This window comes from Podarcis pityusensis (genome assembly GCF_964106645.2).
Source record: "Podarcis pityusensis genome assembly, chromosome: 14".
In the NCBI taxonomy this organism is placed as follows: Eukaryota; Metazoa; Chordata; class Lepidosauria; order Squamata; family Lacertidae; genus Podarcis; species Podarcis pityusensis.
Genome location: NC_138039.1, coordinates 14,595,792 through 14,621,535, shown reverse-complemented (window position 1 = coordinate 14,621,535; position 25,744 = coordinate 14,595,792). Strand labels below are relative to the sequence as shown.

General features: G+C 44.6%; 1 protein-coding gene across 1 annotated transcript in view; it reads left to right on the top strand.

Annotated features, from left to right (window-relative positions):
• Positions 1–25,744, top strand: part of XYLT1 (xylosyltransferase 1) — a 166,589-nt gene that overhangs the window by 104,655 nt on the left and 36,190 nt on the right. Inside the window, exons 4-5 of the mRNA XM_080981824.1 lie at positions 13,100–13,272; positions 17,926–18,128. Coding sequence (XP_080837950.1) covers positions 13,100–13,272; positions 17,926–18,128 — 376 coding nt within the window. The remainder of the gene's footprint in view (positions 1–13,099; positions 13,273–17,925; positions 18,129–25,744) is intronic.

The window sequence follows — 25,744 nt, the reverse complement described above, 5'->3', positions numbered from 1 at the left end:
TATTTGCGGTATCCTTCAATTGATATCCACGGCATGTGTCGTGGGTTGCGTTGCTGTTGTTTTTTGGAACTGCAAAAAGAAACCCGCAAAAAAACCCTCTAATCAATGTTAAAATAGCTGAAATGCTGTTAATAAGCACAACAGCAGCAGCAGCAGCAGCAGCAGCAGCAACAACAACAGAGTGTGGTTGGTGCAAACAGTCCAAGCAGGATGGTGCAATTTAGTAGATTTGAGGGGGATTAAAATTGCGCCAAGACAGTCCTTTTCAGCAGTGGGAAGCAAAGCCAAGCCGATTGACCATCTTGCTAGGGAGAGAAACGACTCCTGCTTATTCACGAGTGTCAGGGCTGGAGTCCTAAACAGGTCAGTGAGGAAGGATGCAGATCTCTGTTGTTAGCGAAGCGAAAAATGTATTCAAGGAAATGAACATACAATGCGGCGTAGTGGTCTCAGAAACCCTTCCCAGTAGGTCTTGCTCCTGTGGAGCAGTTGCCAGGACTGATGGTCCCTGCCTTCCACCTTTTCTAAGGCTCCCATCTAAGAAAGCAAGAGTCCTGAGCCCTCTTCGAGTGAGCTCCCAATTTTTCCTTTGAAGTCAAATCTCCTGGTGGCAGATGATTGACTGGTGAGAAGCCCCACCCACCTAGCAAAGGTGACCTAAGGAGGGTGGGCCTATTCTGCATCCAGCCCAACGTCCAGGTCCAGTTCCCCATTCCTAGACAATACTAGTAACTAAATGGACTAATGGAGGATAGGGCTATCAATGGTTACTGGCCACAACTGCTGTGTTCCACCTCTCCTGTTGGGGGCAGTATACCTTTGAATGCCAATTATGTGGAATCACAAGTGGGTCGGAGTGGTTTCTTGCTTTGGGGATTCAAATTGGGGCCTCTGGTTGGCCACTCTGACAACAGCATGCAGGGCTGGATGGGCCTTTGGCCTGATCCGGCAGGGTTCATCTTAAGCTGCTCAGTAAACAACAGCTTCCTATCTTTGCCATGTTTGCCTTTGGATCTGCTGCCCCCTGCGAGAAAGTGAAGATTCTGCTCTGTCCTGTTTCATTGTCCTAAAGAGAAGGAGGGGAAGTTACGTTATCGATCAACCAGGCTTTTAATATGCCCGAAATAGAGCAAAATGAGAGATGGAATCAATAAAGATTATTTCCCTGAGTCTAATTTGAGCCTTTTGCCTTGATAAATCCTCCCCCCCCCCTCCTTTCTCTCACTTCTTTTTTTGGTGACATCCAGGGCGTTTGTTATATTACATCAATATTGTTGCCTTTTCGGTTAATTTATTTCATCTGTGACGCTTTAGAGGCCGTGGTTAACTGCCCGCAGTTACCTGCGCTTTGAAGGATTAGAACCTAAAAATGGATTATGTGAGATCAAAGCAGAGGAGAAGAGATTTGAATCAGGCTGCCTGAGCATCCATTCCTGCGAGGGTTGGCATAGTTTTGTTCCTTCTATCTGGAAGGGCGAGGAAATCTGTGCAGAGTTTAGGAAAGACAACTCGATCCAACTGGGGCATGGGAAGCCTTATACGGAGTGAGGCTTTGTCTACACTGGCTGGCAGTGTCTCTGTAGGGATACAGAAAGCAGTCCCTCCCAGCCCTAACTGGGGATCAAACCAGGGACCTTCTGCACACAAAGCAGATTCTTTCCCAGTGAGCTGTGGCCCTTGCTCAATGCTTGCATCAGTACCTCAGAAGAAAGAACCAGAGTGTCCCTAGATCTCCTTGTACATCTCTGAACTCATACCTGTCAATGCTTATCCGTTATATGTGCTAACAAAAGTACTCATTTAGAGATCTTTACCGAAAACAATTGTGCACCACCAACACTTCAAAAAAGAATAAAGATGAACAGCATTACAGTTAGCTTAGAAATCTTGCCTTGCTTATTACTGCAGGGGAAATAACCAGTAAATGCCGATATTACCTTAGCTAGTGTAAGGGAATTAGCAAGAAGCATGCGGTAGAAAAACGTTTATTTGAGCAAAATGGCCAACAGAAAGTGAAAATTGCTTTTCAGCTTGAAACACCAGCACAGAGATGTGAAATAGTAAAATGATAAAGGTGATTACAACTTATACAGGCTACCATTCCCCCTGGGGCCATAAACTTAAACTGCTTGTGGTATAAATCTATAATATATAGGCAGAGAGATGCCTTATATAGACTTATTCAGGTGTTTCCCCCACCACCACCCATTTAAACTGGGCAAATTGTTTTAATGATTGTTGCTGTTATGTATACAGTGTGTTACAAGCTATTGCGAAACACCCTAGACAGAAATCTAAATAAATCAGAATTATGGGATATTTAGGCCTTAGCTCAGGATAGGTTGTTATAAGAAGGCCTCCAAATAATTAGCTGTAGGGCAAAGATACAGAACCTGTGGCCCTCCAGATGTTGCTGGACTACAGCTCCCATCATCCCAGACCACTGGCTGTGCTAACTGGGGCTGATGGGAATTGGAGTCCAAAAGCATCTGGAAGGTCAAAAATACCTCCCTCTTCCCCTAGTGGAGGCTGGTCCACTGCTGACCTCTCTATATAACCAGTCAGGTGGTGGCTCTGTGTCATGGACTGGCTGGATGCAAGGAGAGATGGGAGGCACCAGTTGGGGAACCTCCAAGGGAACCCGGCTCTGAGCCAGAGGATTGGTGGTGGAACAATGATGAGCGGTCAGAGAGAGAAGAGGGAGCAGACTGAGTGGAGGTGGTGTTGGAAGCTGAAGAGGCAACAGGGTTTAGTGAGCAGGACAGGGCTGTGGCAGAGAGCAGTCCAGAAGCAGAGGCAGAAGCTGAGGTGGGTCAAGAGGCAGAGATTGAGGCAAGCTGCTGAAGAAGCCTAGGAGTCTCCCCCTCTTACTGCAACCAGCTTTCCTCCCAGAAGAAGTATGAAGAGGGCGGAACAAAGAGAGACAAGACAAATGAGAGTGAGGCTGCTGGGGAAAGGAAGCAAGGGAGGAGGAGATTTAAGGAGCAGTGGGAAGGTGGGGATCTTCAGTCCTTGCAACTGCCTCATCGGGGCAAGACCTATTGGGAAGAGTACCAATGGGTGCTAGCCACCACTGCCTGGAAGGGGTGGCGGGCATCAGTTCTTTAGAAAAAGAAAAAAGTCAACATAACCAGCCCTTCCCAAGAGATTGTGTCATTTATAGACATATTCTCAGCAGAGCTGGAGCGTTTCGTAGCCAAGGAGCCCTCGCAGGGCGGGCAGTACATCGAAAAAGCACCTCTCTGCATCCACCAAATAGATGATCCTTGTATAACCATTTAGTATTCACTGTGATCGTGTTGATTATGATGAACTAATTAGCTGTTAAGTGATGTGATAGGTATTTTTAATAGGGAATTCATTCTAATTCCACAGTAATGAATGTACTGTTACTTTTAAGTGCTATTTGTTTATGCATATGAGTCGATGGAGGAGAGGGGGGGAAACACGGCGGGCTCCTATGCTCCAACAAAGCAAGGAAATAATTGTGATTTGTCTCCGAGGGATGATAGCATCTTCATAATTAGAAATGTCAAAAAAGCAAGTTTGCTGTTAAGATTATTGGTCTGGCAAGATAGCTATCCTTGTAAATTAGATTCCATATCGCTGTATCTCGCTTGTACATGTCGCGTACCAGCGTCCTGGTTATTAGGCGCTGATTTGTAAAACACAAAAATGATTTCAGCAATTGCTTATGACTATGAAATCCTAAATGAAGAGAATTATATTTTGTTTTGATGTTTTGGTTTTTTAAAAAAAAATTAAAATGCATAAACAGCTACTTTGCCGGTGCATTCTGGTTCCATATAGAATGCAGTTTGCATGCGACTGGATAGTAGCCAGGAGAATAGTCAAATAACAAAAATGACTGGCATGCTGATCAGACTCCCTATACCTGTGAAATGCAGGTTGAAGAGGTTAGTTTAGAGACCATAGAATCATGGAATTGTAGAGTTGGAAGGGATCCTAAGGGTCATCATCCCTAACCATTGGCCATCCTGTCTGGAGTGATGGGAACTGGGGTCCAAAACAACTGGAAGGTACTACATTAGCTATCCTTTGATTTAGACCAGGGGTCAGCAAACCTTTCAGCAGGGGGCTGGTCCACTGTCCCTCAGACCTTGAGGGGGGCCGGAGTATATTTTGAAGGAAAAAATATGAACGAATTCCTATGCCCCACAAATAACCCAGAGATGCATTTTAAATAAAAGCACACATTCTACTCATGTAAAAACACACTGATTCCCGGACCATCCATGGGCCGGATTTAGAAGGCGATTGGGCTGGATCCGGACCCCGGGCCATAGTTTGCCTACCCATGATTTAGACTTTCTCCATGCCCCCCAGATCGTGTAGATTAAGAAAATCAGAGATTCACAAATTGGGCTAGCCACATTGCCCTCCACATTAGTTGACTGGATTTCTGCCGTTTCCCCTTTTTTGCTGCAGAGAATTACACAAAGTGCATAACCAGACAGGCTGAACAGATGCTGCCACATTTGAACCAATTGCATTTCCAGGCCCAGTTCAAAGTGCTGGTTTTACCCTTTATCGCTGTAACCAATGGAAGTTGAAAAGCATTTCATGCGTCATATCCAATGCTAGTCCTCCTCAAAAGTAGTCCCATTGAAATGAATGCTTTTAGATGTTTCCAATCAGTATAATGGGTCAACCTTGAGTGGGCCTAGCATTGAATACAATCCCATCAATCGCAATTTGTAGCAAACGTAGATTTTATAAAGCATTGTGAAAACTTCAAAGGAAAGGCAGAGGTGATATTTATAAGGAATATTGTCTTTTCCAGATATTCTGCTTTGATTAGCAGCTATCTTGTCTCTTATCCATGACTCTAGAAGATGCTTTAAAATCATGCTTTGAGGGTGGTGGGAGCAAGGATCCTGGAAGAAAAAGAAAACCACAACATTATAAAAAAAAGACATAAGTACTGGTAGTGCAGTGGCAGAAGGCATCATCTAGAAATCCCCCAGAGGCAGAATATCGGCTAGTCTGGAAAAAGATTCAGCCCAAGAGGTGAAAACAGTGATTGAAAGCAAGTGAGTAGGAGGGTGTGATAATGGTAAGATGGCTTCTGCAATTGTTGCTCAAGCTGAGTAGCTGTTTTGTCGCCTGTGTTGTACTGTTGAAATCAATTATGCTAACTGTGTGAATAAGTGCTATTAAAAATAACAAAGGGTTGCAGAATTTAGCCCTACCCTGTGGTTCCAGTAATGCAGCTATAATGATCATTTATTGGCACAATCTAAATAGTGTGTGGATCTGCAAAAGGAACGGCGTTCTGCTATGCCTGCTACCCATTTATCTTTGATAAGTGATGTACACAATGCAGCTGCGTAATGTGTCAGTAGGCAGAAACATTCTAGTATGCATTATATGTTAGAGCATAAGAAGCTTGCCTTTAGACCAAGTCAGACCCTTGGTCCATCTAGCTCAGTGTTGTCCACACTGGCTGGCAGAAACTCTTTAGGGTTTCAGACTGGGGACATTCCCAGCCCTACCTGCAGATGTCAGGCATTAAACCTGAGACCTTCTGCACTCCCTTCTGGAGTCTTTGAATGTAAAGGATAGGATGTTGTCCTGAATGTGGTCCCACTTCTGACATCCTGTTGCCTACCGTATTTTTCGCACCATTGGACGCACCGGACCATAGGACGCACCAGATCATAGGAGGGGGAGAACAGGGAAAAAATTTTTTTTCTTGTTCTCTCCCTCTAAAACAAGGTGCGTTCAAGGTACCTAATTTTTTTTTGGGGGGGGGGGGAAATAAAGAAAAAGAAATTCCCTCCCCAGGCACGGGGCAGGCGCGGGGGAAGCCCGAGCTTCCCCCGACCCTAGCCCCCAGAACAGCCTGCTATCCGCAAGCCTAGGGACCCGAGCCGGTCTCCCCAGGCTTGTGGAGAGGTGCGCGAAGCCCGGGCGCGCTCTTCAGTGTGCACCAGGCTTCGGAATGCAGGCAGCTCCGTGCCACCCTCCCGAGCCCCGCGCGGCTTCGCGCCGGGACCGGGAGGGTGGCGCGGAGCTGCAGGAAGCCCTGGAGCGCAGGCAGCTCCGCGCCACCCTCCGGAGCCCTGTGCAGCTTCGCGCCGGGATCGGGAGGGTGGCGCGGAGCTGCAAGAAGCCCTGGGGCGCAGGCAGCTCCGCGCCACCCTCCGGAGCCCCCTGCGGCTTCGCGCCGGGACCGGGAGGGTGGCGCGGAGCTGCAAGAAGCCCTGGGGCGCAGGCAGCTCCGCGCCACCCTCCGGAGCCCCGCGCGGCTTCGCGCCGGGACCGGGAGGGTGGCGCGGAGCTGCAGGAAGCCCTGGGGCGCAGGCAGCTCCGCGCCACCCTCCGGAGCCCCGCGCGGCTTCGCGCCGGGACCGGGAGGGTGGCGCGGAGCTGCAGGAAGCCCTGGGGCGCAGGCAGCTCCGCGCCACCCTCCGGAGCCCCGCGCGGCTTCGCGCCGGGACCGGGAGGGTGGCGCGGAGCTGCAGGAAGCCCTGGGGCGCAGGCAGCTCCGCGCCACCCTCCGGAGCCCCGCGCGGCTTCGCGCCGGGACCGGGAGGGTGGCGCGGAGCTGCAGGAAGCCCTGGGGCGCAGGCAGCTCCGCGCCACCCTCCGGAGCCCCGCGCGGGGGTCTGGAGGGTGGCGCGGAGCTGCAAGAAGCCCTGGAGCTCAGGCAGCTCCGCGCTACCCTCCGGAGCCCCGCGCGGCTTCGCGCCGGGATCCGGAGGGTGGCGCGGAGCTGCAGGAAGCCCGGGAAAGCCTGCATTCGCTCCATAGGACGCACACACATTTCCCCTTCATTTTTGGAGGGGAAAAAGTGCGTCCTATAGAGCGAAAAATACGGTAATTCATGCAGGTGTGGGTAATGCATAGCTGTCAACTTTGCCCTTTTTTAAAGAGAAATTCCCTTATTCCGAATAGGTTTCCTCGCAAGTAAAGGGAAAAATTGACAGCTATGGGGTATTTTAGCATGCGTGTCAACAGGGGTTTATAGCACTCCCTAGCAGGGTCCTTAAAAAAAACTCCACAGGCCTGTTGCAGCATTTCTGCTAATCCAAGGGGAAGAAGATGGACAGAACCAGCTAGGTTGTACTTTATGGGACAGCACATAGCTAAGCCGCTTGCCTCCTGATTGCAACACAAAACTCACCAACTTCTATTTTGATGTCTTAACTTTCAGCACAGATATCAAAGGAGCTCAAGGTGGCATTCATGGTTCTCCCCTTCCTCATTTAATTCCCTCAACAACCCTGTGAGGTAGGTTAGGCTGAGAGGCAGTGACTGGCGCAAGGTCACCCAGTGAGCTTCATGGCTGAGTGAGGATTTGAACCCTGGTTTCCCTGGTCCAAGTCTGACACTCTAACCACTGCTCCACACTGGTTGAAAACATTCCAAAGTATAGTACATAGCAGTTTATGGAAGGCCACTGAGGCCTTTAGCAAAGGTAGGAATCATAGAATTGTAGATTTGGAAGGGGCCACGAGGATCATCTAGTCCAGGCATGTCCAACCAGTAGATCTTTTGCCCCACATCAGGCTCGAACCCACAGCCCTGAGATTCAGAGTCTCACGCTCTACTGACTGAGCTAATAGGGACTACAGATCTTTTCTTACTCAACCAAGCACATGCTGTTATCATTGTATGTGGCGCAAGTAAATGCTGCATAGGGGGTTATTGATCATTTAAATGTCATCCCCAAACGTACACCTCAGCTTCTAAATATTAATAAATAAAAAACTATTAAGAGTAATTGCAATCCTGCTGATTCTCAACAACCAATTGTTTTAGCTCTATTATTATCTGCCTGTTCTTTAAACAATTTAGAAAGAAAAATGCAATTTTATATCGATCTTTTTTTCTTGTTCCATTAAAAGGAATTGATTTGCTTCCCTTGTATAGCATCAAGCTGAAATTAACCTGACATTCACTGCTTGAGAAAAGAAGGCATCTTTTGAAGAGGTTGGGGCCCCCATAGTGGTGTTGGTGGGTGAGAGATTCGGGAACATGCTTTTGTTCACTACAGGAAACTTTCAGGCTGATCCCAAGACTCACTGCGCTGGGAGATGAAATGCTAAGAATAAACTCTATTGAACACTCTCCTAGCGTAATCTCACCCAGACATGATGACATGCAAATGCTGCCTCTAGGGGTGGGAGAACCCCTCAATTTTGGTTTCTCTCCGTTTCTTATTTTTCCCCCAACCATAAAGTTCTCCACATTTCCACATCAGTTTGTGATTTAAAAGAAGAAAAAGCCTCATGAAAATTCATCAGCTTTGTAGTGTGACTGTCTCCTGGTGTACACATGACTTTATGTGTACAAAGCAATCTCCTCTAATCTAAAAAAATCTTTGTGTGTTATTTTCACTAAAATATGCATTTATTGAGCACATTTTGTACCCTTTCCTGGCTGGTGAACTGCATTGCAAACTTCAGATGTTTGTGTGCCTTCTGAATGATGGCTGTATTTTGACTCTGGTATTGTAGATGTGCTTTCACACACAAACATTCTCCTCCATTCCTAGTTATTGTTGCAATATTGTTGCCCGTAAACACACAGAAGCCAGATCATAGGATCTGGGTGCCAGATTTGACCACTCCAGTGGCATTTTGGTCACTGAAAGTTTATGATCAAACAGCCACTTCTTGTAATGTAGTCAAGTTTCGTTTTGGTTTGTTTGGCTTGGTGGTTTTCTACTTGTTTCTGCCAAGCTATTCCCACTTGCCCCACACTCTCACTTCAGCTGATCACTGCTGCTTTGCCTACGCAGGTAGATTTCAAATGGGTCACCTGGTGTCATTGCAAACATCAGGTGATGGAGAGGTGGGAAGCCTTGCCCAACAGGGAATGGGGGAAGATAAGGATCAGGCCCACAAACAGAATCCATGATAATTCTCATTGGGAATATTGTACACAGGGAGGGGAGGTTGAACTCTCCCCCCCCCCATGCTACTATTAGAAAGGGGAGTTCTCACTGGCTCCAACTTCTTTTTTAAAATGCTAGCGTGATTCCAAATGGCATGCTCAATGTCACATGGAATCACTCATTTTTAGGACTCATTCAGATCTAGCACTAAACAAGTGGGACTGGGCAATAAATGATGGTTTGTTAAAACAAGAGAGCTTCATAAACCATCATTTAGCACCATATCCAGACAAGGTCTTAACACTGGCCAGTGTATATTATATTTTAGTAGCATGATAAAACCCCTTTTCGGAAACCATCTTTCTGAGAATGGTTCATCCTCCTCCATTCAATGAATATTTTCTAACGTTTCCTAAGCTAAAATGCCTCATGAAGTAACAGAAATTACTCCCAAAAAGAAACACCCAACCCATCAAGGAAGAGAAACCTGTACCTCTCCAGATGTTGGGCTTCATCAGCCCCAGCCAGCATGTGTCAGGGGTGATGTGAGTTGGAGTCCAACCACATCTGGAGGACCAGAGGATCTCCATCCCTTATACATCAGGCCCCACTGTGGGATCTCACTTGAATCTAGAGTTCAGTGACTCTTAACCGAGCAGGCTGGCATCATGCACGCTAAAGTAAAATACGTTGATCTCTTCCTAATGTAGGGGAGCAACCATAGCTCAGTGGCAGAGCACACACTTTCTGTGCAGACAGGCCCAGGTTCAGTCACCAATATCTCCAATCAAAATGGTGCTCCTCAAACATTTTGAAGTGGGAACCACCTATAGGCTTAATTAATCTTCTGAACTTTGTTTTTCCTGTTTATAACAGAAAACACAGAATTATTACATTAGATTACTAGCACAAGACAATTTTATATTTTATTTTATAAAATAAAATAAAAAATGTCCAGTAGCACCTTAGAGGCCAACTAAGTTTGTTCTGGGTATAAGCTTTCGTGTGCATGCAGATACACTGAAACAGAAGTCACCAGACCCTTATATATAGTGGGAGGGTGGGGTGGTGTTTTTCTCAGAAGGGTAGTAGGAGATGGGTGATTGACTCAATGGGTATGGTAAACCTGTTGATGACTGTTAATGACTATAATTAGTCCTACAGGGAAAAGCAAGGGATAGTACAGTGGTATCTCAGGTTACATACGCTTCAGGTTACAGATTCCGCTAACCCAGAAATCGTGCTTCAGGTTAAGAACTTTGCTTCACGGTAGGAACAGAAATCGTGCTCTGGTGGAACAGTGGCAGCAGGAGGCCCCATTAGCTAAAGTGGTGCTTCAGGTTAAGAACAGTTTCAGGTTAAGAACGGATCTCCGGAACGAATTAAGTACTTAACCTGAGGTACCACTGTATGCAGATGACCAAAAATAGCTTTAGCATATGTAATGAGACAAGAATCCAATATCTCTATTCAGACCAGGTTTCTCCATAGTTTTCAGTTTAATAATAAGTTACTAAACCTTAGCATGCACACAAAAGCTTATACCCAGAACAAACTTAGCTGGTCTCTAAGGTGCTACTGAACATTTTTTATTTTTTAAAAATTTATTTCTACTGCATCAGACCAACACGGCTACCTACCTGAATTTATAGTTTGTTTTTTCATTAATAATGTCTCTCTGTGTGTTTGTACATACATACATATTGTATCTATTTACACGTTTTATATTTATTGTGCCTACTTAATACATTTACTTTGTACAAAGATACAGTTCAAGGCTGCATTCACATGGAAATTTATTCCCTTTTCTTGATGTTTCCCTTATTACAATATGAACTTTCCCATGACCTAAAATCCACTTCCATAAATAGAACGGAATATAACACAAGTTTTGCAAATTTCTGTGTTGTTTCCAGAAAAAAAATTCATTTGCAAATAGCACAGAAAATGGAGCATTAAACTTGCACTGCATTCCGTAGTATTTCCAGAAGTAGCTTTTACATTGTGTGAAAGCTCAAAGTTCATGGCAAAACCCAATCCAAATGAAGAGATTTCCTCCTCTCTTTTGAGATCCTTCTGAGTTCTTTTGCAAGGCAGAGTGGGGTAAGACTATTTTTCCTTCTTAATTCAGAAATACTAAGTTCTGTCATTCTTGTTTTTATTGGTGTTGCCCTTGGGAACAGATTGCTAAGGATGATAAATTGAAGAAATTGAGGCTATATAAATAGAGATTTATTACTTGCCTGTCTAGTTTGTCTGTTTTCTAAAAATGAATCATTTCCCCCCCTCAAAAAAAAAAAATAGGGGATCAACTAATGATTTCCAAACTCTCCAGTGTGCCCTCAGAAAATGTTTGCTACTGCTTAAGTCTGATTCATCTTTTTCTGGCACTCTAATAAAATTATAATGCTGTGGGTTGCTGTTGTTTTCATCTGTGCATAGAAAATTCCACTCTCAATTTTGGTAGCCCTAATGCTGGAATAATTTGGTTTGAGGATCACCTCTGAAAAATTCAAGGCTAAATGGGGGTGGGGGAGAGAGAGAGAGGAAATGAATATATGTATTTGAAAAGAGATTACCAGGTCCTTGAAAAATACAGAGCCACAACTATTTTGCAGATCACTTTAAATCACTCCTCCCCTGAGATGGATGACAGCAGAATGAGGTACACAGGAGGAGAAAAATTGACCCAAATCCTTATTCTGTGCATATCAGGAAAGCTCTAGGGATTTTGGTGCAAAAGCAGCAACCGTTTGCAACAGCTGAGAGAGTGGCGAATTTGTGAGAGGGAAGTAGTGATATCTTTGCTTTTCTAAGCCTAATTTTAGACTCGCCCAACCATGTGCACACACCTCGTCAGCTCCCTAGCCAGCTAGCAACATAAAGCTTCACATTCCGTTAGGTATTTCATGGAGTTTGCCAGCTAGCCTAATGGATCTTGCTCGCCCATAACGGCCGCCCTGCTAAGCATTCAGTAACTGACAGCTTCCTCTCAGAGATTGGAATACTTGTGAACATTCCGTGACATTTCTGTTACATGACCTCAGCTAAGGTCTTCATGGGAGTCCTCCCCCCGCCCCATTTTCTTACTTCCCATTTAAAGGCAGCATGAGAGGGAATAGCAGGGGAGGTAAGAGCCTTCCTAGCAGTGTTCAAAATTCTTCCTGGTGTATAATCGGAATCTCCTTTCTTGTAACTTGAATCCATCGATTCAAGTCCCACCCTCCAGATCAGAAGAAAGAAAGCTTGCTCTGTCCTCCATGTGACACACCTTTAGATATTTAAATGTGCCTCTTGTGACTCCTCACAGTCTCCTCCAATCCAGGCTGAACATACCCGCTCCCTCAACCGTTCCTCATAAGGCTTGTTTTCCAGACCCTTGGTCTGTACACGTTCCAGCCAAAATGCCTCTGCTGTTGGATTCCAGCTCCTGTTTTTCTTTATTTTAATAATGTATATACATTGGTACCTCGGGATGCGAACGGGATCCGTTCCAGACGGCGCGTCTGCACGTTGCATTTTGCTGCGTCCACGCATGCAAATGATGTCATTTTGAGAGTCCGCGCATGCGCAAGCGGCGAAACCCGGAAGTAACGCACTCCGTTACTTCCGGGTTGCCACGGATCGCAACCCGAAAGTGCTCAACCTGAAGCACATTCAACCCAAGGTATGACTGTAATGCTGAAGGCCACAGTTTCTAAGCCAAACACAACAGAGGATGCAGGAGGGACACAGCACAAAAGCAGTAGCAATGACTGGGGGAAACTTACTTTAAATGCCTGCTGAAATAAGTTCAAAGCATGGGGAAGTTCAGCAGGGAGGGAGTTTCTGATCTCAGCCTTGAGGGAATTCCACACACCCTGCAATGATAAGTGTGTGGCTTTGGATAAAGGCCAAAGAATGGGTGCCACAAACAATGACTCCCAAAGACCTCAGGCAGGGATAGAAGGCATCAAATGGTCCTCAACATATCCTGGACCCAAGCTGCATTCAATGACAAGGTCCTTTGCAACCAGCCCTCCTGCCAACATAGCCGATAGTCAGTGCTGTTACTCTGGGGAAAGTGAGGCCAGCATCTTCCCTCCCAAGGCCATGTCTCTCATTGATGATTGCTTAGGCGGAAGGGAGGGGGGAGCTCCGCCTGCTGAAATGTGACCCGAACTCGTCCCCTCAGCCCACCCGCCCTGGTACAGCACTCTGCAGATACCCTGACTCTGTTTTGTTTCCAAACAGGCAAAGCCAACCACAATGTACAGTGGGATGAGGACTCCGTAGAATACATGCCAGCAAACCCAGTCAGGATCGCATTTGTCTTGGTTGTTCATGGCAGAGCTTCCCGGCAGCTGACGCGCATGTTTAAGGCTATTTACCATAAAGACCATTTTTATTACATTCATGTTGACAAGGTAATATATCACTGGTTATAAATTGCCTGTCTCGCCACCTGTCAATCTGCCCCTCCCCATTGCTTTTGCCCATCTCCCTCCTTTTCCTTCGTCATCTTTAATCTCCATTTTTAATGTCACTTATTGTGTGTGTTTCCCCCATACATCATGGTTTATGTATGTGTATCTCCAGCCTTTCCTCCTCTTCACTGTGTCCATCCATCCCTTTTATGTATCCCAGGTCCATTTCTAACTGTAGTATGTGTACAGTGCTAACGGATGAGCCCTTCCAGCAGGCATGGGGAACTTGAGGCCCTACACATCTCGGACTACAACTCCCATCAACCCTCACCATCAACCATGCTGGATGGGGTAGATGGGAGTTGGAGTCCAGGAACATCTGGAGGGCCATAGGTTCACCACCACCCCTGCCATTAAAGGCTCAGATACTAATTGAAAAGAACTTCAGCTCTCCCCAGACCAGATGGAAGAGAATTAAAAGGGGGAGGGTTCTTCTTGATGCTTCCACATTAGTTTACAATGAACAAATGGATTTGGTCTGTGAAAAGACTTGGAGAAGAAGGTGAAATAAATATTAATGGTGCATCCTTTGCACATCTACTCAGAAGTAAGCCCCATTGAGTTCATTGGGGGTTGCTCCCATTTGAATGAGAGGGAGGGTGGCGCTGTGGGTTAAACCACAAAGCCTAGGACTTGCTGATCTGAAGGTTGGCGGTTCGAATCCCCGCGACGGGGTGAGCTCCTGTTTGTTCGGTCCCTGCTCCTGCCAACCTAGTGGTTCGAAAACACATCAAAGTGCAAGTAGATAAATAGGTACCGCTCCTGCAGGAAGGTAAATGGCATTTCCGTGCGCTGCTCTGGTTCGCCAGAAGCGGCTTAGTCATGCTGGCCACATGACCCGGAAGCTGTACACCGGCTCCCTCGGCCAATAAAGCGAGATGAGCGCCGCAACCCCAGAGTCGGTCACGACTGGACCTAATGGTCAGGGGTCCCTTTACCTTTACCTGAGAGTGAGTCTGGTTGAACTCAGTGGGGCTTACTGTTGACTGAGGAGACATGCCTGGAATTGCACAGCAATTGTCACTTTCGTTAGAATATTATTTTCTGTACAAACCCCCACTCAGAATTCTCTCTTGTGAAACAGTTTAATTGAAACTATTCCAAGAAATGTGTGAACTCCAAATTATTATTATTATTATTACTATTATTATTATTATTATTATTCCTACTATTATTAATTAGTTGCCTTTCAGCAAACTCCTGTAGGTAACATTCAGGGTCCCCATTTTCACAGTGAGCCACAAGGAGAAGCAAACCATGGTTTACCAAAAACATAAGAAGCTGCCTTATACTGAGTCAGACCAGTGGTCCGTCCAGCTCTGTATTGTCTGCACTGATTGGCAGTGGCTCTTCAGAATTTCAGGCAGGGTACTCTTCCTGCCATATTTGGGAGATGCTGAGGATTGAACCTGGGACCACTGTGTGTAAAGCAGGTGCTCTGCCACTGAGTTATGATGCGTCCTTGTGTGCCTCCTCCCCAAGAGGTCTGGAGGGTGACCACACAAGAACAGGCCTCTTCTATGGTGGCTCCCCACCTTTGGAATGCTCTCCTCAGAGAGCCTCACCTGGTGCCTTCATTTTTATTTTTTAAAATAGTTTTTATTGGGGGGGGGTTGTGTTACAAAGCAGACAGATAAACAGGGAATGCTGCATCTGTTGTCTGCACTTTCAGTTCATCGTCCTTTTCACGGTTCGTTTGGTGAGAGACATTTTTGTCATAGACACCTTACATCTTTAGGTTGCAGGCAAAAACATTTCTCTTTTCCCAGGGCTTTGGCTAATTAAACAATCTATGGCATTTGAAACTGTGTGAGGGACGTACTGTTTTTGTTTGTTACTACGGTACATATTTTTGTGTTTTTATATTGTAAACTGCCCTGTGGTCCTCAGATGAAGGGTAGCATAGAAATTTAATAAAAAATAAAATGATCACAGCTCCCATCATCCCTGAGCACAGGCTATGCTGGCGAGTTGTAGTCCAAGGACCCAAGGATGGGAAAGATTATACTAGGACACGGATAGGGAACTTGGGTTTTGTTTGTTTTTAAGAGTTTTCAATTTTTTACAGTTACAGATAGGTAGCCGTGTTGGTCTGCCATAGTCAAAACAAAAAAATTCCTTCCAGTAGCACCTTAAAGACCAACTACTGTTGGTCTTTAAGGTGCTACTGGAAGGAATTTTTTTGTTTCAATTTTTTACATTTCAATATAAACATTTTACAAACTTTAAAATATCCAATGACTTCCCTTCTTTCTCCTTCCATGGTCATACGCTCCTACATATTTTCCTATAACCTTTCAAATCAATTTTCCACTTTTACATCAATCAAATATGGTTTACTCTATTGAATTTATCTTAATACTGCCAGCGTTTTCAGCTGTGTACAATTATTTTCCATATATTCAATAAATATTTTCCACTCTTCTTTAAATACACGTTCTTCTTGCTCTCCTATTCTGTGGGTTAAACCTGCAAGTTCTGCATATTCTAACATCTTAAATTGCCAGTCCTCTTTACATGGGACCTCACTCACTTTCCATTTTTGGGCTAACAGAACATGAGCCGCTGTTGTTGCATACATAAATAAACTTTTCTGGCACCTGGGGATTTCTATCTGGGTTTTCCCAACAAAAAGGACTCTGGTTTTTTGGGGAAGTTAAATAAAAACTTTTTTTTCAACTCATTATAAATCATTTCCCAATATTTTTTTTTACCTTTCTACATGTTCACCACATATGAAAAAAGTTCCTCCCATTTCTTTACATTTCCAGCACGTATCTGATTCTGCTTTTATACGTCTTAGCCAAACTACTCAGAGTTAAATACCATCTATTAATCATTTTCAAATCATTCTCTTTCAGAGAATAACATGCAGTAAATTTCAAATCTCTTTTCCAAAGTTTCTCCCAGAGGTTTAGGTCTATATTGTGTCCTATATCTATTGCCCAGTGTGTCATTGATGCTTTAACTAGCTGATCTTTTGCTTCCCATTCTAATAAAAAAATATACATTTTAGACAGAAGTTTTCCTTATTGTGTAACAGTTCTTTTTCAAATTGTGAGCTTTGGTCCCCCACCCCACCCCTTTTTTGTCTACCTTAAACATATCATTTATCTAATGGTATTGTAACCAATCCATAACTAGGCTCCTTAAGTTCTCCAGTTTCAGTCTGCAAAGTCCACCTGCAAAGTCCAGCAATTCCCTGTAAGTCGCTCATTGTCTATCCATATTAAATCTCTTAATTTCAATTGTTTCAATGGGGGAATAATCATAAAGGTGTTTTTCTTTCTAGCAGATTTTATATTTCTCCCAGACTCTGTACAAATTCTTCCTGAAAATATCGTTCATAAAACTCTTATAAATTTTTGCTTTCCCATACCAAAGACCTGCATGCCAGATGAATTTTAAGTCATGGCCTTCCACATCTAAAATGTCTGCATTATCCAATACAATCCATTCCTTTAAGCAACACAAACAATCTGCCTCACAGTACAATTGCAAATCTGGCAGAGGAAAGCCTCCTCTTCCATTTGTATCTATCAAAATTTTATATTTAATTCTTGGCTTTCCTCCCTGCCAGATAAATTTAGGAGGGGAAATCCATTCTTTGAAGCAGCTTGCATTATTTACCATCAGAATTGATTGGAATAAAATCAGCATCTTAAGAAGTACATTCATTTTAACAACTGAAATTCTACCTAGCAGGGGAAGTTTCATCCTGCCCCAGGTCTCCAAGTCTTTCTTAACCTCGTCCCCCAACTTAATATAATTGTTTACAGATAAGTTGAGGTTCCTTGCTGTCAGCCCAATTCCCAAATATTTGACATTTTTTCCTATTTTTAAACCAGACAACCTTTCTAAAATGTTTTTTCGACTGCTCATCCATGTTTTAAACCAACATTTTGGTTGTGTCTAAATTTATTTTAAAACCTGCCACATCTCCAAACCTTTTAATTTCTTCTAGCACTTTGGGGACGCTCTCTAATGGTTGTTCCAATGTTGACACCACATCATCAGCAAATTCCCTTAATTTATAGACTCTACATCCCACTTCAATACCTTTAATTCCCCTATTTCTCCTCATGTTCTGAAGCAATATTTCTAATGTCTAGATACAAATGGGGACCATTGGTCAGGGGTGATGGAGAGCTGGACTCCCAAAAATATGTGGAAGGCCCCGGATTCCCTGTGCCCATTCTAGGATGAATTGACGATTGCCTTGGACGCCCATCATTCACAAAAGCAAAACTGAATATTGTAAATAGATGGAGCTTCCCAAAATGAAGTCTACCTTAGGCTACAACCCGATACACACTTGCCTTGGAAGAGGACTTGTAAGCAAGCACATCTGGCATTCTATAGGTTTTTTCTTTGCAATGAGTCAGTAAATGCTTTGCCACACGAAATGGAGAATATTTCCACCGAGCCTCTCTCGCTGCCTCTTCCCGTTCCATCTGCACTTAAGGAACATTGGAGGAAGATAATGATGGGGAACATGGCTGTATGGTTTATGCATGTGCAAATGTGTCAGAAGCCTTTTCATTAAATTTTCTCCTCCTTCTTGCTCCCCCACCCCACCCTGTCGCCTTAAAGCGCTCCAATTACCTGTACCGGCAAGTGCTCCAGTTTGCGAACCAGTATCCAAACGTGAAAGTTACTTCTTGGCGCATGGCAACGATCTGGGGAGGAGCGAGCCTTTTGTCAACCTACTTGCAGAGTATGCAGGATTTAATGGAAATGAAGGACTGGCAGTGGGATTTCTTCATTAACCTAAGTGCTGCGGACTACCCAATCAGGTACAGTGATTCACTCCTTTTGGAACTAGTTATGGTTTCCTTGTTATAAGAATTGCCTTGGCTGGATCTGACTTAGGGTTCTTCTAACCCAGTGATGTGTTTCCAGTGGTGGACAGCCAAATAGTTTCAACAACCTTCCAAGAAGCAAGGCAGTAGTTCAGGCATGGCCAGCTTAAAGTATCAGCATTGTTATTTCAATATGTATGATGCTTTTCTACCCAGGTATGTCCAAAGTGGCTTACAACACGATAGCAAAAAAAATACATCTCAATGCATCATTACAGTAATAAGCAGTCTAATAGCAACTCATTTCAAAACATAACTTGACAATCCAATTTTCTTTTAAAATCATTTGGATAATAACAACATTGTAACATTTAAAATTCATTAAATAACGGGCAATGGTCATTAAAATGAAAATGAATTTGTATGTTTTTGTGCTGAAATATAGAAAACTAGAATAAGAAAAGATGTAACTTTTCCGTGCAGACAGGTATTAATAAATGGTATAACCAGGAGCCAATTCATCAAAAACACCAAGTGCATGAAATAGCATCCAGATTGCTTATACAAGGGCTGCCAACCTGGCACCTGTGGGCACAGAGATGCTTCCAGAATCCTTCTCTGGTGCCCAAAAAGATTGCCAACCCCTTCCTCAGAGCCTGCAGCAGATGATCTCTTAATGTTCCGCTCACTGAGGCCAAATCTACACTATACATTTAAAGCAGTGTGATACCACTTTAAACTATTATGGCTTCCCCCAGAGAATTATTGGAGCCATAGTTCATTAAGCGTGCTGAGAGTTGTTTGAAGACCCCCTGTTTCCCCTTCACCAAGCTACATTTCCTAGAACTCCCTGGGAAGAAGGATTAACTATTGAACCACTCTGGGTGTGTTTAGTGGGGGAAGGTGGAGTTTGACCTCCACTTTGCTTGACCTTGCCTTTACCCTCTGCTTTGTCGGACATTACCTTGCTAGGACTTGACCTTTCCTTGACCAAACTTTCCTTGACCTGGTTCTGGAACAGGGCTAGCAGTATGTGGCCAGATGTCCCCAGATTCTCCACCTAGTGCAGGTTCCCACTTGAGCTAGAATTCTGTCCTGCAGTGAGGTCACCGCCTGGGACAAAGCCAAAATGTCTTATAAAAGACCCATAGCTTTGCATCTGCTTTGCATGCAAAGGGCCCCAGGTCCAGTAGGGCTAGGAGAGACTTCCTCTCTGATACTCTGGAGAGCCCTTACCAGTCAGTTCAGAAAATACCGAGCTTTATGGAGCATTGGTCTATGTTCCTAAAAATAAGAGCTAATTAAAAGTGGAACAATTCTGCCTTGGCAGGTTGGGTGCTCTTCTTTGATGAAGATATTTAAACAGATACTGACAGGAGCTGTAACTGCAAACTCCCTGCATTGCAGATCCTGAATAATAATAATAATAATAATAATAATAATAGAATGCTAGGTGAGGTTGTTTAGAAAACCCCTTTATGTACTCCAGATGGGCTTGATAGACTCTTTAACTGCGAACAAGCTGATGGCTGGTCTTTAAGGAAAGGTCGAACCAAATAATATGCAAGTCAGGGGAGTTGTTTTGTGCTGTCATAAGATGCATTTGCTTCTTAGCTCTTATCCAGAGTACAGGCTTCTCTCTGTTCTGGGTAGTGAATTTCCCGGTAAGAAGGAATGTTCTTCTTGTTTGTTTTTAAACTGTACCCAGAGGTGCCCTAAGGTCGGAATCAAGAAGGTTGGTTTGTCCTTTCTGTTCCTGCCTACCCTCAAAGGGAGGAAGGTGGGGAGGCTGGAGGCGGGAGACATTAAATCTGGCAGCTTTGAGAAAAGCCACTTCTTTCACAGTGTCACGGTTGGGCTGTGGGCAGCAGTCTGGGGTGAGCTGGGAATAGGGGTGGAGGGAAAATCCTATTCAGTTTGCATTTAAAGGTGAGCCAACTGAATTTGCACTTTCTGGAACAAATAGGAGAAAAGAAACACAGCCAGCCTTCGCAATCTGCACTTCTCTGAATTTTGCAGTGCCAAATAAATGTTTACCAGAATGCATATGCTGGGGTACAGCGTGCATAAAAATGCATCTATTAATGAAAATCACACACACACACACACACACACACACACACACACACAAATGAATTGCATGGGCGAAAGTTATTTTGCAATAATGTGTATATTAGTAGAGATTCGCGCTAAAATGCTGATGAATTTTTAAGAGTTGTAGGGGGGTGCTTTTTTTTACAAAACCAAACTAATGTGAAGAACCTAAGACTGAGAAACAATGGGAAACCAAAATGGGCAGATTCACTCACCCTAGTTGGGAACCGACAGCTGTAGGGCAAGCTGGCAGCCAGAGCCAAAGGACAAGTGAGTCAGGATTGATGGTCCACAGAGGCAGGACCACAGAATAACAAAGGATGCAGGAGCACACCTGAGCTCAGGAAGACCATGTTGCTCAAAAAAGAGATGGGGAACCTTTTTCAGACTGAGGGCCACATTCTCTTCTAGGCTACGCATGCCAGTGGTGAGTGGGGCCAGATCCAAAACTGGGTGGATCAATTGTTTTAAATTGCACAGCCTAAATGTCCTGCATCACCCCAGCAATCAGTCAACATTATTTGGCCATTGTGCAAGGATAAGTCATATTTTGACTACAAAGGCACTCTTCTCTGAACACCAGGAGTAATTAAAATGTCTGCCAAAGGAGAGTCCCCACAAAAGCATGATGTTGGACCCCACCCCCCCAAAAAGGGCAGATGAGGCATTGACAACCCGCCTCTCAAAAAACATTGGTTCAAACTTTTCTTTTCAGAACTTTCTGTCCAGAATTTAAGACCATTGTGTCTAATAGCTATATTGACTAATCCTCCTGATAACAAGAAAAAAGCAAGACTAAACGATGAGTGTTTATTGTCTCAGTGAAACCACAGTGGACAGATTGCCTGACACCACTCTGTTGACTTGAGTTGTTTGCTAAATGTGATAAGCAAAGCTGTAATTTACACTGAAGCGCTGCTGTTCAGCTTTCACACTAGCTTTGCAAAACCTTGAAGGGGAGAAAAGTTATTTTATAAAATGCAGAAATGATTGGATGCCTTGCGGGGAAAGTTCCCTAGTTAACCTAGCTGTCATAAAATAAAATAAAAAATGTAATGGCAATGGGAAATGAATCCAGTTGGCTAGAGATGCACATTTCAAATGCTGTGCTTCCTAGTTTGCAGTATTCAGTGACTGAATGTGCTTTACTGAGTTAGGCTTCAGGCACAAAGCCAATGAGAATCTGCTCTATTCTGCCTTGCTCAGACCCCACCCCTGTGTCCCAGCACAGTTTATGAAGGATATGGACAAGCTGGAACATGTGCAGAGGAGGGTGACCAAGATGGTCAAGGGTCTGGAAACCAAGCCTTATGAGGAACAATTGAGAGAGTTTGGTACATTTAGCCTCTAGAAGAGAAGACTGAGAGGTGAAATGATGGCCATCAAATACCTGAAATGATATCTGGATGATGGAGCAAGCTTGTTTTCTGCTGCTCCAGAGGGTAGGACCCAAACCAGTGAATTCAAATGACAAGAAATGAGATTCCGACTAAACGTTAGGAAGATCTTTCTGACGGCAAGAGCTGTTCAGCAGTGGAATAGAGTACTTTGGAAGGTGATGGACTCTTCCTTCATTGGAGGTTTTTAAACAGGTTGAATGGCCATCTGTCAGGGAGTGTTTAGCTGTGATGGCTCCATTGCAGGAAGTTGGATTAGATTACCCTTGGAGTCCCTTCTCACTCTGCAATTCTATTCTAACTGGTCTGCTCCCCTCACTAACCTCCTAGCAAGCTGATATATGGATTTTCACCTACCACCTTAAAGAAGGAACATCAGGTAGCTGTTGGTGGGTCAGCCTAGGACAAGGCAATTTGGGTTCAATCCCCAATCATCCACGAAGCTTACTAGGCATACATGAGTTAGACAACACTAATTTATCCCTCCCTCACTTGATGACATCCTAGTTTATTCTGATGCCCCAGAATTCCATGTTCAGCCTGTACATTTCTCCATCAACACCCCAGAGAAAACCGACTCTACGCAAAGCTGGAGAAGTGTGCTTTTGGCCTGACCCAAGTTGAATTTGGGGGATTGTTAGCACCCCCAAGTCATTAAAATTGATCCCCGAGAAGTTCAGGCTGTCCACACCAAGAATTGTGAAGGTGCCCAGCGTTTACCTGGCTTCACAGATTATTACTGGTGCTTTATCCTCAAATTTGCCACAATAGTCATTTCATTGACAGATTTTTTGTGAAGTCAGTCCATCTTCGACTGGGCCCCTGCAGCTCAAAGTGCTGTTCTCAACCTCAAACAGGAGTTCACCATGGCATCTATGCTTGTCAACTCAGATCAGACAGAACCATTCATTTCCAATGCCTCCACTGTGGTTGTTGGGGCCGTCTTACACCAATCTCAACTTCTCCATCCATGTACATGTTTTTTTCTTGAGAACTGACACCCCCCCCCCACTGCAGAATGCATCTTGCTTGCAGAAATGTGTGCATTAGTCAAAACTTCATATTGAAAATGTGTTTATTTGCACTAAAATGCTGATGAACTTCCATGAGGATTCTTTAAAAAAGAAAAGAAAAAGTATAAATGGCTACAAAATGTGGACAGCTGAATTTAAGATTCAGGATGGGGGATTATTGGGTTCTTTTTGTTTTTATTATGTATTTTGTGTTTTTATATTGTGACTTTATGATGTGAACTGCCCTGAGACCTATAGGATTAGGGAACTACAGTCGTACCTTGGATCCCAAATGCCTTGGTACTTGGACGTTTTGAATCCCAAACGCCGCAAACTCAGAAGTGAGTGTTCCAGTTTGCGAACATTCTTTGGAACCCAAATGTCCAATGGGGCTTCCGCGGCTTCCGATTGGCTGCAGGAGTTTCCTGCAGCCAATCAGAAGCCACGCTTTGGTTTCCAAAAGTTTTGGAAGTCAAATGGACTCCTGGAACGGATTCCGTTTGTCTTCCAAGGTATGACTGTATACATATGTAATAAATAATAATAATTTTTGAAAAATGAGAGAACCAAAATGGACAGATCCTTCCATCCCTACCTGGGACTCTCTGCATTAAAAGGGGGCCCACTTTCTCTGCAGGCCCACAAGAACAGGAATGAATCTCACCAAAACAAACTCTTCCCTCCTCCCACCGCCACCCAAAAAAGTATCTACTGAACACTCTGTGGAAACCCAGGCAAAACCCAGCCTTTGTTGTTAAAGCGAACATTTTCTTCCCATCAGTGAAATGAAGAGGAAGCAATGAAGGAAAGGGGGAAGTATTGAGGTTAGGAAGCTAGTCCAAAGAGTGGCGGAGCACATCCCACCATGTTGATATGAGAGAGGGAGGGAATTAAATGAAAATCCATGCGTAGGCAGGCCAGGCCATTGGTGGTGCCTCACCTGTGTCCACAGCAATCCCATTTCATTTTGGAATTGGGAAAGGCTGGCCAGGCCATGGCTTATTAATACCGCAGTCCAGACAGAACAGGTGGAGTTCATTTCTGAGCATTCATTCAGCGCTTCTGACCTTCAGGATGCCTCATCCATACCAGCCACACAGCAAAGGGCTGTAGCTCAGTGGCAGAGCATCTTCCTTCCATACCAAAGGTTCCAGATTCTATCCCCAGCATCTCTCGGTAGCACTGGGTGAGACTTCCATGCACAATACCCTTCCTCACACAGTCCCTTAGCAAGCACCACGTGCCAGAGTGATGTGTACATCCAGCCACAAAGCAGCGTGTTTTCATTCATCGTAAGATTTCACTGCCCTGTTTAAAAAGATGCCAAACACTCTGGTGAAACCCTGATAAGCTTTGAATAACCACTGGGACTTCGAGTTTACCCAGAATACACACCGCATGTTTTCCTTTCCATCACTGAAGAGCCAGAGCAAAATCCTGGGCCGTCGCTATCAGCATTCCCCACCCAGCCAATGCTTCACCCAGCCCCATGATCACTTTCCCAACCGAGCATGTAACTGTTCAGAAGATCCCAGCCCCTCCTTCTTGCAGAAACACACAGAAACGATTCTGATGCCATTTTATCTGCCTGCGTTGCAGCTTTGCACCAAGGTGACGCTTCTTTCCTGCTGTGAAGGCAAGGAGAAATATATTTTGCTATATGATTGCCATGGTGGTTAAAAAATAAAATAACCCACACCAAGAGAGGGTTTCCCAAATCCTTATCTTTGTTCTACAGATGTTGGGGTTGCAAATCCTGGCTTGCAGCCAAAATTCACTCCCAAAATTAGGATGGGCTGCCTCTTACTGCACTTCAAACTCATGAAAAGCTGGGATATGGGGATTGAGGCATCGTGTCATCCATTTTTAAAAAACAAAACAAAGCCAGGGTTGGCATCACTAGAGCAGTATCCAGGGTCCAAGTACCTCAGGAGGGCACACAGATGAGGCCCAGTCCTCTGTTCACAGAGCTGACTTCTCTGGCAGCAGTGGCAGGGTCTCAGAAGCAGCCCAGCATTTCAGATTTCCTGTAAGTCACCCAAGAGATGTTGGCATGGAGGGCAGCTGAAACGATGGGCAGTTTGCAACTACCTACCACAAGTGCTGCTGCCCACCACCACCACCAATAAATGAAGTGTGGAAGCCAATGATTTCAAGAGGGAAATGACACTTTGCAGGTGATCGAAGGGCAGGGACTTAAAACTGAAGCCAGCTCTAGGCCACATCCGCACCATACGTTTAAAGCAGTATCATACCACTTGAAGCAGTCATGACTTTCCCCCAAGGAATCCTGAGAACCATAGTGTGTTAAGGGTGCTGAGAGCTGTTCGGAGACTCCTATTTCCTGTACAGAGTTCACGTGGAGAATAGATTTACTGTTATGCTATTCTGGGAATTGGAGTTATAAGAGGGGAATGGGGGTCTCCTCGGCACCCTTAACAAACCGCTGCTCCCAGAATTCTTTTGGGGAAGCCACGACTGTTTAAAGCGGTCTAAGAGTGGTTTCAATGTGTAGCGCAAATGGGGTCTTAGTTAACTAAGCTATTGGGCTGTTCTGTTCCATCCATAGATGGTACCCTCCAGGCAGCAAAGTTTATGGTGGGTCCAGCACCTTGGAGAGCTCAGAGTGATAAAGTTGCTCCGGCAAAGGTTGGAGGTGAATTGAGGAGGAGCTGCTATTAAAATGCCACCATAAATGTCCTTGATGTTCACTGGGGTCATCCAAAATAGCTGAAAGGTTTCTGGACAGGTAAAAGGAAGCCATCCTTCACATAGCACAAAGATAAGCCAACAACCACTGTGAGAAACTGGACTTTGGCTTTTATATAAGATTTTGGATTTGATCCAGCAGGACTCTGGTGCATTGGTGACGCCATCTATCTAGAGGCTGCTGTCAACCGGCCATGGAAGCAATCTCCATGGGACAGACTGTCCACCAGGGATGATGGGAGCTGTAGTTCAGCAACTAAGTAAAAAAAGCATGTGCACGAGCTTGCGTTTTAAGCCATTATTATTAGCGGTATTCAGTTTAGAAAAGGTTCTGGGCCTATTAAGAAATACTTACTTGCACTAGGAGGCGGGATTGCCCCCACCCCATTAACCAAAG